The 16391-nt window shown below is 39.1% G+C and overlaps 2 protein-coding genes across 2 annotated transcripts in view; one reads left to right on the forward strand and one right to left on the reverse strand.

Annotated features, from left to right (window-relative positions):
- Positions 1 to 3909: 3909 nt before the first annotated feature.
- march2 (membrane-associated ring finger (C3HC4) 2) lies at positions 3910 to 8872 on the forward strand. The gene is made up of 4 exons (XM_037674818.1): positions 3910 to 4091; positions 4203 to 4398; positions 8430 to 8639; positions 8717 to 8872. The coding sequence occupies exons 1-4, from the start codon at positions 3910 to 3912 to the stop codon at positions 8870 to 8872; spliced, it is 744 nt and encodes a 247-aa protein (XP_037530746.1).
- Positions 8873 to 13486: 4614 nt separating this feature from the next.
- The window catches only part of gpx4a (glutathione peroxidase 4a), a 5568-nt gene continuing 2663 nt past the window's right edge, over positions 13487 to 16391 (reverse strand). The window contains exons 4-7 of the mRNA XM_037674820.1: positions 15129 to 15280; positions 14935 to 14959; positions 14689 to 14748; positions 13487 to 13813 (exon numbers count right to left, since the gene is read on the reverse strand). Coding sequence (XP_037530748.1) covers positions 13781 to 13813; positions 14689 to 14748; positions 14935 to 14959; positions 15129 to 15280 — 270 coding nt within the window. The 3' untranslated portion in view covers positions 13487 to 13780. The remainder of the gene's footprint in view (positions 13814 to 14688; positions 14749 to 14934; positions 14960 to 15128; positions 15281 to 16391) is intronic.

Genomic DNA, 16391 nt, shown 5'->3' on the forward strand with positions numbered 1-16391 from the left:
CCAGACTCACTCACTCCCATCATCCAGCAGGTCTGAGATTTTTGTATCTGGCAACCCAGACTCAGAGCCAGACGGCTGTGGAGCCTTCAGGGTGTGTTTACGGCCGTGGGAAACCAGACACAGCCTGTGTTTTCAGCTGAGGTGCTATAGTTAGCACACTAGCTAAGAAAACTGCACTTTTTGTCGTGTGTTGTTTCTCCAACACGGTGGAACATGAAGTGAGCAGGAAAACGGAGGCTGCCGCTGCTGTGAAAGCCCTTGGTAAGTTGTTTTACTTTGTTCTTCAGACGGTTTGTTAGCAGCTAACACAGACACAGAGCTAAGATGTTGCAAAATGACTATTAACATGAACTCCAAGGTGTTTGTTTGACCATGTGTAACATAGAAACACCGCTGCTGTGACACAATGCTGCGATCCAGACAACAGATTGGCTCACACATCTGTTTGCAGCTGTATGCACCTGAAAGTCAGCATTGCAATGTTTCCTTCTTTACAAACCTTAATATGAGGTTTAATCCCCTCATTTACAGCCTGTCTGTGTTTTTAAAGAGCTGGATGACATAAAACTTTGTTTATCTGGGTCAAGGATTGTGCCTCTTAATCGTGGAAAACACGAAGTTGACATTTATTGAAATTACAAGAACTGGTCACATTTCAGCATGAATAAGATTTAAAGTTCAGATTCTTAAACTTCACCCTAATCTTTGATCCACTCCTGTGTTTTAAATAAATCAGGCTTCATCAAACCAAAGTGTGATCATAAGAGATAAACAACATTATTTGACCTTTGTTTGATACATGCATTCGTGCTTAAGCATATATTTTATTAAACTGATTGTTCTTCTTTTCAATGTAGGTGATGTTATGATACATATACAGTATAATTACAAGTTTTAAATTGTTTATTATATTTATTTTAATTATCCAGTCAGACTTAAGAATTGTCCTTTGGACTGATGTTTTTTATCCATGTTGTAATATGTTGACATATATATATATATATATATATATATATATATATATATATATATATACTGTATTTGGACCAGGTCTTTCTTGAAAGTGTGATGTTAATCTCCAAGTACTTCCTGGTTGATTAAAGTTAAGTTAAATCAAATGTGCATGATTTCTTTAGAAGCAACATGCATACACACTTTTACAAACTAATACACTGATTTTCTGTACTTTTACTGATTATGTATTTATCAGTTAGGGCAGGGGTGGGCAATTATTTTTTCCATGGGGCCACATGAGAAACAGCAAATATTGTGGAGGGCTGGCACAAACGACTTTTTCATTCAACCTTTATTTAGACAAGTAAATCCCATTGAGCCTCGAGGACTCATTTACAAGAGAGACCTGGTTTCAACTTAACTCAATACTGCATAATATTAATAGTATTTCATTATTAAACACAGTACATAGTACTGTTTTAACAAGCTGGTAAGAGTATTTGTTATGATTAAGCAACGAAAAAGCGAGGTTTCCTTACAAAAAATATCATTTATTCAATTAAATTTCCCAGTACAATGGTAAACTGTTAACATTTTTACCATTTGTGACGTTATATTAGTGATCATTTTCTGTCACATTCACCCCAAAACTCATTTCGAGTTTTATATACTGCTGGAAAAAGTTCTTAGCTTTGTAAATATATCACAATATTGTCTTTGTACGCCAAATATTATGAAACATCATATAATAGTGATCGTCACTGAACTGTGATTTCGAGTCCCGGTTCTTTACGTGCCTACATTTGTAGTCTAAACATCTCATTTGGTGTTTTTCAGTTCTTTTTTCTTGTTTAGTGAGAGAAGTCTAGTCTCTGTTGGGCTTTAACGGAAATGTTAAAGTCAGGTTGAAGGTCTGAGGTGGAGATGTGAAGCAAAGCTGACATCATCAGTGAGAGAGGATCTATATCTGGATTTGGTTAACTTCATTTGTTTACATATGTATTTTGTAATTCCCCTTACAGGGGCCGGTCAGAGTCAACCAAAGGGCCGCATGTGGCCCTGGGGCCGTACAATGCCCAGGTCTGAGTTAGGGTGTACATGCTCTTTTTCTAAAGTAATTTAATCTGTAATAAAGTTATTGCACAAAAAGATTTTAATAATGTCAAGACGCATCACTTGTGAGTCAGCTGTGTGCCTCCTCCTCCTCATGAGGTGCAGCGTTATCTGTCAGGGGCAGCTGTTTGTCAGTCGTCTGCACGCCTCGTTCATTCACTGCGGCTGACATCACCCTGCTTTGGATAAACTGACCCGCCTCTAAAACAACAGCCCTTTCAGTAAGTGGTGCAATACGTTTCTCAATCATGTTATTTATGCTGAGATAACAAGAAATGACGAAGACAAACCAACAGCGTTGAGGAACTTCTGTGTAACTAGGAATAGAAAATGTACTTAATAGTTTTTGGTGGAGTAAAAAGAAAAACGGAGACTGACATGAACAGAAATTGAGCAAACATTTGACGTTAACTGGGCCAAAAATCTCGTGTAAGATAAACTTGTTGGCACCATTAAAATGATGTCTTCACAACATTTTACTTTTTAAAAATTACTTCTAAATTTTTCTTCTTTGTTCTGCGCGTCATTAAAAAATGTCATCCTTCTGTTTTCCCAACTATTTTTTTTGCTCTACTTTTCCCTATTTTATATTTATTTATTAACCTTTATTTACCCAGACAGATCCCACTGAGATCACAGATCTCTTTTGCAAGGGAGGTCTGGATCTGAAGGCAGCTAACATACATGTTTTTGATCTGTGGGAGGAAACCGGAGTACCCAGAGAAAACCCACGCAAGCACGAGGAGAACATGCAAACTCCACACAGAAAGACCACAGGTCCAACCGGGGCTTGGACCCAGGACCTTCTTGCTGTGAGGCAACAGTGCTGTCCATCTAGTTGCATTACTTTTTTTAATTTATTTTTTATCTTAGATTAAATTAATAAATAAAATAAAATATGACACATGCTAACACAGAGGCTGATCTGTCCATAAGAAAACAGAGTAATGTGCATTTGATTTATTTACTCCTTTTATGTCACATTCTGTTTGATGACAAAATTGTCCATCCATCATCTTCAAAGATTCAAGGTTCTTTATTTGTCATTCCACCACATGAGGTGGAACGAAATTGTGTACACAGTGTCGCAGTTACTTCCAACAAAAGTATTAAAATATAAAAGAAAAACAGTAATAAGATCTAAGATATGAACTAAGAAAAACGTTAATAAAAATACACAAAGTACTAGTAGCATAAAAACAATACGCTGGACAGCAGCACCAACATGAGTCTGTGTGAGCAGACTTTACCCGCTTCTTCCTTTTTGGGTCGCTGGGGTCACTGGTGCACATGTCCAGCTATCAATGTGCGAGAGGAGGGGGACACCCTGGACATGTCTCCAGTCCATCACAGGGACACACAGGGACAACCATTCACTCTCTCACTCACACCTAGAGACAATTTAGAGTTACCAATCAGCCTAACATGCATGTTTTTGGTCTTAAACTCACGTTCCTTAAAAGAATGCATATCACCCACCAACTTACAGGTCAAAGTTTTAACCATGACTCTTGAGCGATGAGTTGTGCTTGGAGTATGTGACTGGAACGACTCTCATCTACTACCACACAGACTCAGACACAGCTCAATATCTGTAATGATAACGGTTATAATCTTGTATGTAAATTGGTAAATGAGCTGTATTTGTTTAGAGCCAACCAGGTTGCAAAAAAACGCTTTACAACAATCTGTGCCCTCGTTGACCCGTTCACATTCATACAACTTTTACATCTCTACGTTCTCTGCAGACACCCCCTCAGCTTTGCTCTCGTTGCTGCCTCCCTCCGTACATCACCTTCAGGCTTGGACGCCCTCAGCTCTGTGTGTCTGGACTGTGTTGTCATGACGACAGGTGGGTGTTGCCACCTGCCCGGCTCTCTGTGCGACTGTGCCGGCAGCGCAGGTTTGTGGAAAGTGGTTGAGGAATCGGGTGGTGATGGGTGCCAGGCGCTCTACGTCACACAGATCACTGCCATGAATGGACGACTTCTGTCCTCTGTGCACAAACCCATGAGCGTACAAAGGTTAGACCTGCTCTCACACTTTGTCATTAACGTTTAATGTAGAAGGTCAAACGTTTTCACTTTTCAGATAACTTCCTGGTTGAGTTTTTTTTTTTTTTTTTTTTTCATCAGTGATGGTCCAATCTGTCGTATCTGCCACGAGGGAGGCAGCGGCGAGGGTCTCTTGTCCCCGTGTGACTGCACAGGCACACTGGGCACGGTGCACAAGAGCTGCCTGGAGAAGTGGCTGTCGTCTTCTAACACCAGCTTCTGTGAGCTCTGTCACACCGAGTTCAGCATCGAGCGGCGACCGCAGACTCTTACAGAGGTAAACAGTCTTTAGCCTCGTCCGTTTCAGTCTTTGCTCTCGGTGGTTTTAGCTACAAGTAAAGTCTCTCAGTTGTGTTTATTAAACTGCATCAATTTCCTTTTTTGTTGTTGTTGCTTTTTATTGTGGTTCAGCATTCACACTAATGTTTTTGTTACTAGGAACAGTTTTTGTTATCTGATTTCTTCTGCATACTTTGTGCCAAAGTTAGCCATTCATATAGCAGAACTTCAGCTCGTTTAGAAAACGGGTGCTATGATGTTAGACACTAAACAAATTGTGAATAAAAACTGAATGCAATGATGTGGAGGTGCCAACATCTAATATTTTATTCAGAATAGAACACAAATCACAGATCAAAAGTTTAAACTGAGAGAATGTATCATTTTAAGGGAAAAATCTGTTGTTTCCAAATTTCATGGTGTCAACAAATCCCAAAAAAGTTGTGACAAGTCCATTTTTACCACTGTGTGGCATCCCCCATTCTTCTTACAACACTCAACAGACGTCTGGGGACAGAGGAGACCAGTTTCTCAAGTTTAGAAATAGGAATGCTCTCCCATTCATGTCTAATACAGGCCTCTAACTGTTCAATCGTCTTGGGCCTTCTTTGTCGCACCTTCCTCTTTATGATGCGCCAAATGTTCTCTATAGGTGAAAGATCTGGACTGCAGGCTGGCCATTTCAGTACCCGGATCCTTCTCCTATGTAGCCATGATCTTGTGATTGCTTCAGAATGTGGTCTGGCATTATCATGTTGAAAAATGCAGGGTCTTCCCTGAAAGAGATGACGTCTAGATGGGAGCATATGTTGTTCTAGAACCTGAACATAGTTCTTTGCATTAATGGTGCCTTTCCAGACATGCAAGCTGCCCATGCCACAAGCGCTCATGCAACCCCATACCATCAGTGATGCAGGCTTCTGAACAGAGCGTTGATAACAACTTGGGCCATCCTTGTCCTCTCTGGTCCGGATGACATGGCGTCCCAGTGTTCCATAAAGAACTTCAAATCGTGACTCATCTGACCACAGAACAGTCTTCCATTTTGCCACACTCCATTTTAAATGACCCCTGGCCCAGTGCAAACGTCTGAGCTTGTGGAGCTTCTTAGAAATGGCTTCCTCTTTGCACTATAGAGTTTCAGCTGGCAACGGCAGATGGCACGGTGGATTGTGTTCACTGACAATGCTTTCTGGAAGTATTCCTGAGCCCATTCTGTTATTTCCTTGACAGTGGCATTCCTGTTTGAGGTGCAGTGACGTTTAAGGGCCCGGAGATCACGAGCATCCAGTAGAGTTTTACGGTCTTGACCCTTACGCACAGCGATTGTTCCAGATTCTCTGAATCTTTTGATGATGTTATGCACGGTTGATGATGATGATAACTTAAAAGTCTTTGCTATTTTACGCTGGGTAACACCATTCTGGTATTGCTGCAATATCTTTCTGCGCAACAATGTTGGAATTGGTGATCCTCTTACCATCTTGGCTTCTGAGAGACACTGACACTCTGAGAAGCTCTTTTTATACCCAATCATGTTGTCAGTTGACCTAATTAGTGTTAATTGGTCTTCCAGCTGTTCGTTATATGCTCAATTTCCGTTTTCCAGCCACTTATTGCTACTTGTCCCAACTTTTTTGGGATTTGTTGACACTGTGGAATTTTGAATCAACATATTTTTCCTTTAAAATGTTACATTTACTCAGATTAAACTTTTGATCTGTCATCTATATTATATTACGAATAAAATATTGACATTTGCCATCTCCACATTATTGCATTCAGTTTTTATTCACAATTTGTTTAGTGTCCCAACTTTTTTGGAATCCGGTTTGTAAAAATGAGATGCCAACTTCCATTTAGGTGTGTTGCTGCATGAAGGCATACGAACGGTTCCTTTTGAAAATTCGGTTGCCACAACAAAATTCAAGATGGCTGCCGCCACCATATATGTACCATATATATGCAAACCTTGTGAGTTGGATAACTTGGAAAAATAAGCAATGTGCCAACTTTTGTTGTGGTGTGTGGCTGCATCAAGGTATTAAAAAGGTCCCTATAAAAATTGAGTTGCCACATCATAATCCAAGATGGCCACTGCCGTATAGCTGTAAACTACCTGATCATTTGAGGAAACTATGCTTTCTTGTTTTTATATTGCTTTAAAGTGTAATTTCCTCACATGATTAGGACGGTCCTGAGGTGGCCCAAGATTAATCTATGGTGGCCAAAGCCACCACTGGTTACCCCATGGTGCCGCCATTACACCTGGTCATGGATAAGATTGCTTCCTCCACTCGCCAGGATCCGTCACTCTATGCTAACTTGGACAAGCAAAAAAAAAAGTACTTTTGTTCCTACGTACTTGAATATCTTGCACCAAAAACATTAAGGTTCAATTCCTGTCCGGAAATACACTCATCTCAACAACTACAAACATTCACTGTTCAAATCCCTCAGTGGTGGGGGGGCATCAGCATAGTCAAAAGTCAAGGTCAAAGTTTCTTTATTTGTTGTTCCACCACATGTGGTACATGTGGAATGACACTATTCACACAGGGTCCCAGTTTCATTCAACAAAAGTATAAACTGTAAAGATAAACAGTACTAAGATCTAAGATATGAACTAAGAAATATGCTAAACTAAGAATACACTAAGTACTAATAGTACAAAACAATACGCCGAACAACAGCAGTATGAAATAAATCTGCAGTATGAGATCAGCAGCATGGATAGTCAGCAGCACATATAAACAGTCAAAGTGGCATTACAGTGATTATTCTGGTTAGAGATTCATGAGTCCAACAGCCTCAGTGTAGAAGCTGTTTCTCAGTCTAGTGGTTCTACATTTAATGCTCCTCAACCTTCTTCCTGAGGGGAGCGGGACAAAAAGTGTGTGTGCTGGGTGAGTGGGGTCCTTCATGATGCAGGTGGCTCTCTTCCTGCATCTGGAGGTGTAGATGTCCGTGATGATGGAGAGACTGATTCCAACAGACTTCTGTGCAGCCTTCACCACTCTCTGCAAAGCTTTTCTTTCTGCACTTGTTTACAAATATTCTCAGGGTGCTGCGGTAGCTTGGTGGTCAGAGCTGTTGTCTCATAATTCTGCAGCTGCAAGTTTGAGCCCAGGTTGAGTCAGGAACTAGGGGTGCACCAATTGTAGTTTTCTGGTCGATCACCGATTTCTAAAAAGTCTGACCTGCCGATACTGATTTTGTTTTATAAGCGACACTGTCAGGCGTTATAAGGTCACAAAGTACCTTCAATTTTCCAATATTATTTTATTGAAAAACATACCCTTGAACAATATCTCAGAAACATTACAAACTTGTTTTAACTGGTCCTGAGGCAGTGCTCTGAAATATTAATGACGTTCCGACAATTGTTGTTAAAACTAAAAAAATATCTGAACGCTTTTTGAATTTATCTGTAAAACGGTTTCTCATGTAAGTATTGGCCGATTTCCCAAAATTAAGGTTTATCGGCTGGCCGATTTATCGGTGCACCCCTATCAGGAAGGGCATCCTGTGTAAAACATTTGCCTAATTTTTCATGCAAGTTTGTGTAGTGACCCCTACAGAAGGACAAACAACAACAACAGTATTTACAAACACTTTCACCAAACACAGGCTGTGAGAGTTGTTCAGTTTCTCTTCAAAATCTGCTTCAACATATTTGCTCTATCTTCTTCTACTTGTGCTACTTTTAGCTACAATTCTGCTACCTTTAGCTTTTAACTAGCATATCTTCTTTTTGCTAGTGTTTTCCACTTTTAGCTTTCAACTAGCCTTATGCTACTTTTAGCTAGTGTATTGCTACTTTGAGGTTTTATTCTTGTTTTCTGTTCTTGTTTCTCTATACTTTTAGCTAGTGTTTTGCCTCTTGTAGCTTTAAAAATCAGCGTTGACTTCTTCAGCAGTCATTTAGCAGTCATTCAGCAGTCATTCAGCAGTCATTCAGTGCTCACACAGCATTTGACTACAAATGTCTTTTTTCTGCTCCTGAGCTGTTTCTCTGTCGCTCCACAGTGGCTGCAGGACCCGGGCCCTCGTCATGAGAAGAGGACGCTGTTCTGCGACATGGTGTGCTTCCTCTTCATCACTCCTCTGGCGGCCATCTCTGGCTGGCTGTGCCTGCGAGGTGCTCAGGACCACCTTCACCTGGGGAGCTGGCTGCAGGCCTTCGGCCTCATCGCCCTCACCATCGCTCTGTTCACCATCTACGTCCTCTGGACTCTGGTACACATGAGCTCACACACACACATTCTGATGACATCACAGTTGTTAACACATTAAACACTTGCTTCTGCCCACAGGTGTCTTTCCGCTACCACTGTCAGCTCTACTCCGAATGGAGGAGGATGAATCAGAAAGTGTGTCTGCTCCTTCCTGAAGTGAAGGAGTCCAACTCTTCCCAGCATTCCTTGCTCTCTAACAAACTGAAGATGGCACCCAGTGAAAGCATTGTATGAGACCTCCGTGTGAGCTCGTGCCTGCTGGCTACACTTCAAAGAAAGCACTTGATGGTTTCCTTCAGGCTGGGAATACGTTTAACACACACGTCTGCTGCAGCGATGGAGGAACCTGCAGGAACATGAACATGTGAGGAGTCGTGCTCTCAGATGTTGTTTTCTCCTCAGTTTTTACATTTCATGCAATAATGAGTGACTGTGGAACACAAGTTGGGCAAGAGGTTGTGCAATAAATTGCTGCAAGCGTGAAGATTTTCACCATACAGGAAGAGACGCACACATGCAGCAGCACCGTTTGTAGTTTTTGTTTCATTTTGGGTGTTTTCTTATTCACACACGAGCCTCTCTGAGGTTTTTGTATCATCAGCACTTGACAAGTAGAAGTTTACACGAATGGATAAAAATCAGTTCTAGTTGAACAGCTGCATTGTTTGTTGCAGCAGGTAACTAAAATATATATTTTTAAGCATTTTATTACTTTTGACTTGCACTTTTCTTGTATGTGTCTATTTTTTATATATAATCGCAACAATCAGGGATTTAAAATGTTTTTAAATGTCTTTTTTGCTCGTGTACCTTTTACCACCAGTGTTGGGCTGTGAGCCGTCGCTCTGTTCCTGATGAACCAGTCAGACCTGCAAGAAACTAATCAGATTACTGGAACAGTTATCCTAATGTCGGCGGTGCGATGGTTAACTCTCCGGTCTGTCAGCAGGAGGGGCGAGGTCGAAGGTCACCATAACAGTTACAATATGATCACAAACATACAGGCTTTAAGGATTTATTTATATATTTGTTTCAGAATACAGCCAGTGTCAATCTTTTTTATTTCATGTCCGAGATGAGTTACTGCTTCTCTGTTTTTTTTTTTTTAACCATTGTGATTTATTATCTGTTTACTCTGGTTTGTAATGATTTTATAACAAGCCATGTATATTTATGCAAACTAGATGAAATTCAGTGTAAGTGTTTGTTGTGAAGAGGCCAAAGCTCTGGGTTTGTTGCACGGTCAGACAGCAGAAGTTCTGCTGGTTTGATGTGAACTTTTTTTACAGGATGTTGTTGATGTGAAACGTTTCAGTGTTACGAGTTTCGGAGTCGGTGTTCGTTGTGTTTGTCCTCCTGTCTGATCGAAGACATCGTCGCATCGCTCGGTTCCTCGTTCGCACTTGGGTGCGTTTGGCTTCTTCTGAAAACATTTGGTGTGGGATGGACGGATCCAGTGAATGAGAAGTCGTTTGATCCTCCCTGCGTTTAATGTCTTAAATAAGTCTTTACAAAACGAAACGTTGAGCGTTAATGTGACACAAGCTGAGACACGCTACAGGGGATCGTAAATTATTATTCTTGTTACCCCGTTGAACATGTAGATGTGTTTTAAGGAACTTTGTGATTTTTTTAATTTTAAGGAAGGATTGTTTGTATCATTTGTTACATCTTTTGAAATAAAGAAAGTAATAAACAAAAAAGTTAATATTTTAGGTTTTCTTTGTGTTACAGCTTAAATGTCATTTGATTTTAACCATTTTAATAATTTTTGTGATCAGAATTTCTGCCTGTTTTCATTTCAGACAGGAAGGAGATTTTACTGAGATGTATTTGTACCAATCATAATATTATCTCACCAGACTCCACACGGGGAACTGGTCAGGATGGTCCCAGTACCGGCTTAAAGGTCCCCTTCATGTAAACAAACAGGACTTTGTTCTTGGTCTAAATAAATAAATACATTTGAATAATTGAAAGCTCATCTAACACCCAGTGTAGTATTTTAATACTCTGATTTTATGTTTTATGAACATCAGTTCTATCAGTCGCTCTGGCCTGTTGTTGGCCAGTATGGCAAGTCGTTTAGTATATAATCAAATGACATGCTTCTCCCTAATCAATGTCTTAGATATCAATAGGTTTTCAACTTGAAATGATATTGTTTTTGCATTGAAATTGAAAGTATATCCACAATCTTATTTTTATTAGTTTAAAATGTTTAGAATTTTAATTTTAAGGCTGCCAACAATAAAACCGTCATTTCTGATATTGAAACGTTCAGTTCAGGCTAACACCAACAGTACCTGTGATTATCTGAGGAAGACTTGTTATTCTGCATGTGGAGGCTTTAAAAACTACTTTACAGTTTGTTTACTGGGAGGTTGTGAAAAACATCCTGTGTGTTAATCCACATGGAAAAACAAACTGCTCAGGGGGTTCTGTTTTATCAGCTAGAGTCTGATCCACTTCATAAGCTGCTTAAAATAATTTAAAAAACAACATGTGCTGGAAATATTTACAATGTTGTTGTAAACGGTAAAACAAAATGCATAAAAGTTCATTGGTTATATAAAAAATAATGTCAATCAACACACATCCAGATCTGATCACTCCTACTAAAATTATGATTTACAAAATACAGTTTGCACTAATCAATAAGTTTCACTTTAATATACAATAACCTATGAGAAGTTTTAAAGGTAAAGATAAGATAAAATTATGTTTTACTTTAAAATCATAGTTGTAAATTTATTTCCTATTTAAAATGAAAGCAGGAAATCAGCTGACTGTTGTTTTATTTCCCAACAAAGAGCCTCAGTCCTGTTTAACCAAATTAAGATTAATTTTCAGACCTAACGTTTGTGTTTCGTCATTATTTACTTTAACTTTGTCTATTTCATTAAAAACAAAGAAAAAATCTGATTTTGAAAAAAATCTTTGAATTGTAATAATCCCCCCCCCCCCCCCTACACACACACACACACACACACACAAGAAGTTGTAGTTTAAAATAACAATAATAAATTAAAAACAAGTAAATGGTTTAAATTTGACAAATAACTGAACAAACTGAACTGCAAACATTATCAAGGACAACAAAGTCCATGCTCAATAATCCAGGTATACAATCCAACATTTTTCAGTCAGGTCATCTGGACAGTTTCTTTTTTTGTGCTGAAACGTTTCACCTTTGGTCCAGAAGGCTTCATCAGTCAAGGAAACACAACAAAACTGATTCTTCCTACAACAGCTTACTCCAAAGTGGAACAAACCAGTTCTGCTTGTGATAAGATGTGATAAGGTTCTCAAGGAGGTTTCTCGTCCTAAATATGGATGGTTGCAGGAGCCTCCGCTCCCCCACAGACTCAGAAAGAGCTTCTTTCCTGAGGCTGGAACATTGTTGAACTCATCACTGTCACTTTAATAATGTCACTTTAAACACACACTTGTTCTTAATGTTGAAATATCCATCATATCTGTATATTTGTACAGTCCAATTCAATTCATACTTGCATTGTATATATTGTATTTTTTGCTGCCGCCATATATCTGCACATTTCACTTTCCTTCACTCTGCATATACGGAGTATATACATCTATAAACATATATAAGCATATTCTCATCCAAAATTTTTATGTAAATAATAACTCTACAACCTCTGTTGTATGATGAGATGAGAGTTCTGCAGTGACGTTAAGTTCAAAGTCTGCTCCTCAGGTAAATAATGTTAAATTATTATTTTATATGTGAATGTTTCTCTTCAGTGCACTGAGATAACTTCTGTTGTGACTTGGCACTATATAAATAAACTGAAATGAATTGTATATAATGTTCACATTTAAAATGATTATTCTCCATTCTCATTCCATTCATTTTATCTGTATATAATTGGTAGTAAAGGTGTATTTTGCACCTCTGGTTAGATGCTAACTGCATTTCATTGTCTCTGCGCTCTGCACAATGACAGTAACGTTGAATCTAATCCAGATGTGCTCTCTGAAGACAGCACACTGTGGGCTGACGTTAAAAGTTTTCATAATGTGAAGGATGAAAAACTGTACTCGCCAAATTATACATCACATTTAAAAACACAAAGGAAGTCTGCAGGATGTTAATGTCTGGGGTACACGATACTTTTAGAAAACAGTGCTGAGTTTCTGGGCTCTTTAGTAGTTCAGACCAATCCACTGAAAACACTTGGTACAGTAAAATAAAATAAATATTAAAGAGAAGTGCAGGAGCTGAAAGTGAAATATATCAAGCAGAAATGGAAAAAACTGTCCACTCATAAATGAGCTAGATTAATCATATTTTGTATTTAATATAATATGTTTTGTAATTTATATGATAAAATGTATGTTGTATTTAATATGAAATGTTTTTTTCAAATAAATGTAGACATAATATACCCCATACACCACATTATTATTCATCTGAAGTTTTATTTAACCTTCTCAACATCTTTTAGGAGGCTAAATATATTTTAAATTATGTTCCGACTTATAAAACCCAGATCTGAAACTAGTTTTCTTTCCAAGTGTCCCCTTACACCGTACCTACTAAATATCTAATTTAAAACGTCACCGTTTTAGTTTTTAAGTTTGATATGGTGCATTTTAAACTTTTTATGGCAGGATAAATTTGACATCTTCATCTTATACAGAACTGTTTTTGTTTTGTTTTAATCAAAATTGGGTTTAAAGGTCACGTTAGGGTGAGTTCAGTTTTTATTTTTGTTTCAGAGCACAAAACCAAATAAAAAAAATTTTCTACAACTCTTTAAAAAAATCTCAACGTTTTGCTGTCAGACAAAAAAAAATCGCTGAGACAAATTTCAACAGGAATCAAATCTTGGTGAATTTTATTCAAAAGATGAAGAAGCGCTTCTTTTGTCTTTACAGGTCCTTTCTCTTTGACTCCAGTAACCCAATGGAAAGTTGTCAACGTCCTCCCAGTTGGTTTGCACGTCACTTTCATCAGGTCTGCCCTGTCTGCCAGGCAGGTTTGTGGGCAGACCGTCACTGGTCTGGGATGGAGCTGAACTTTAGCCGCGGTGCTCGGAGAAGCAGAGAAAGGAGCAGAAAGGCTGAAGGTCGACAGAACGAACGAAGGAAGGTCGATAAGGAACGACTGGAAGGTTAAAGGTATTTGGGAAGATCCTTCTCCACTACCTGCAAAACAAAAACAAACCAAGAGTTAATAATTAATTTACAGTTCCAGCCTTTTCTGAAACTTGATTAGAGACAAGACAAGTAAACAACAACAAGATCGCTGCTTTTCATTGTTTGTTTCTTCTTCGGCTACTCCTTCCCCAGGGGTCGCCACAGTGTCTCTCAGAAGTCTGCAGATTGTTTTGACGTCGGATGCCCCTCCACTGAGCTACCGCAGCCCACATGCGTGGAGCAGAGGGCTCCCAGATAAGGCAGGCAGATTTTGTTGTAACGGTTTGGGGATTCAAACCAGTCACCTCTTCTCTAACCTCTGTGCCACTGCTCCCCTGGTTTTCATCAACTGAAAACTGTCAGTTTAGATTACACCTAACGTGTTAACATAATATGACCAGAATTAAAAAGAATGGAAATAAAATAAGAAAAAGGGGAGTGGTGGTGCAGAGGTTAGAGCAGGTGAGCCTGTGATCGGAAGGTCACCGGCTCGACTCCCCATGCAGACAACATCAAAACGAGGGCGGGAAAGGTGAAGCATCCACACCTGCCTCCACCCTCATTTGCCGCACTCTGTGCCCTTGAGCAAGGCTCTCCATCTGCTCCCCCGGGCACCTTCGATAGCAGCTCCCTGCTCCACACAGAGGGCTGTGGTAGCTCAGTGGTCTGTGGTTGTGTCAGGAAGGACATCTGGTGCAAAAACAATTGTCACGTCTTCATGTGAGTTAGTTCACTGTGGAGGGAGCAGCCGAAACAAGAAGAACAAGGCAATAAAATCCATTTTAAATTTCACAACGTTCAATAAATGACCGTAGCAACAAGTCTGTTACAGTTTGTATCTATTCACTGAACTATCTGTAGGAAAAGAGGAAGTTTGTCCGTACGCTTGGATCCTCCATGGGCCCGTAACGTTTCACCACATGCCCCTCTCTGTTGATCAAAAACTGGACACAAAAACACAAAACTTAAAGCAGAAAACGTGAAATTCAAAAATATAAACAATATTTTCCATTCACACCGGATCATGTGATCTTATAGAACTTACTCCATGTTTAGGGTATGTTTCCCTACTGAAAAATCATAACAGATGCCCAGTAATTAAAGTAAATTATAAGGTATTTGTTGTTTACCTTGGTAAAATTCCACTTGATGCTACTGCAGGATTGAAAAACAAAAGAAAAGGAAAAACATTAAAACATTTTTTTATTAACCTGACTGTACAAATTAACTCATTCCAACCAGTCCAAACTAAACTTTATCCAGTGAGATCATTAACTTGTACTCATTTTTGCCTCATATTTTAGTTCTTTTATTTTCTGCATACTTTCCAAACAAGCCTCCCCCGTTGGGCTGCTCCTTCAGCCACTTCCACAGAGGGTGAGCGTTTTCCCCGTTCACTTCGATCTTACTGAACATGTCGAAACGAACGTCGTAAGACTGGGCAAACTGCTTGATCTGAGTCTCGTTCCCCGGCTCCTGCACAGATGTAAACAATTCAACTCAATTAACTTTATTTATATAGCACCAATTCACAACAAAGTTGTCTCAGGACACTGAACAGGAACATTCAAATACAGAGAAAAGCCAATTAGTAAAGTTCTTTATCTAAGGAAACCAGCAGACATGTTGAATCTTCATTTCATCCTGAGCAAGCACAAAGGCAACAGTGGAAAGGAAAAACACTTTTTCAGCCATCCATAGCATCAATATTATGAAGAGGTGGACGATGAACATGAAACAGGTCAGCTCTCTGTGGAGCGTGAACTTTGAACCTGAGGACTGAACTTGGCCTGTTCATCTGAGTTTGATGAACTCTAGCTTGATAATAGAAAGGAAAAACGTGCTTTTGTAGCTGTTACCTAAGTTATTGTCAACAGCCTTATAAGATGTTTGTTAAAAAAATGTTTATTCTACGGTTATTTCACCTAAACCCTTCAGATCATAATCCAGCGTGGAATTGGTAAAATTTCAATGAAAAACTATGAAAACGCAGTGGGAATGCTGAGTGCTGAAGATGAAGCTAAAACAGAAATCTTAAGGTTCTAACAAAAACAGAGCTAAAGTTATAAGAACAGTATCTAAAAGTTTAATTTGCTAAACTTGATTTAAATGTTGCAAAACAGAGGATAAAGCTAAAAGTAGCCAAACAGATACGGAAGAAAAAAGGAACAAAACACTAGCTAAAATCAGCTAGTCGTATTAGCAAAACTGTAGCTACAAGTAGCAAAACATGCAAAAGTAAAAAAGCAAATCAACAGTTACAACTGAAAGCTAAAACCACAGCTAAAAGCCAAAAGTAACATAAAAAGACGAATAGAATAAGTATGCAAATTTGCATGCAGATTTCAGAGAGTTTAAGAAAGAATTAAAAATATCAAGCATATTTATTTTACTAAATCATCTTGATGGCACCATGATGGCAACATAATGGCACCATGATGGCAACATCATACCACCATGATGGCAACATCATACCACCATGATGGCAACATAATGGCACCATGATGGCAACATCATACCACCATGATGGCACTATGATGGCACCATGATGGCACCATGATGGCAACATCATACCACCACGATGGCA

Source organism: Nematolebias whitei, chromosome 3 (assembly GCF_014905685.2).
Source record: "Nematolebias whitei isolate Nwh7 chromosome 3, NemWhi1, whole genome shotgun sequence".
Taxonomy (NCBI): domain Eukaryota; kingdom Metazoa; phylum Chordata; class Actinopteri; order Cyprinodontiformes; family Rivulidae; genus Nematolebias; species Nematolebias whitei.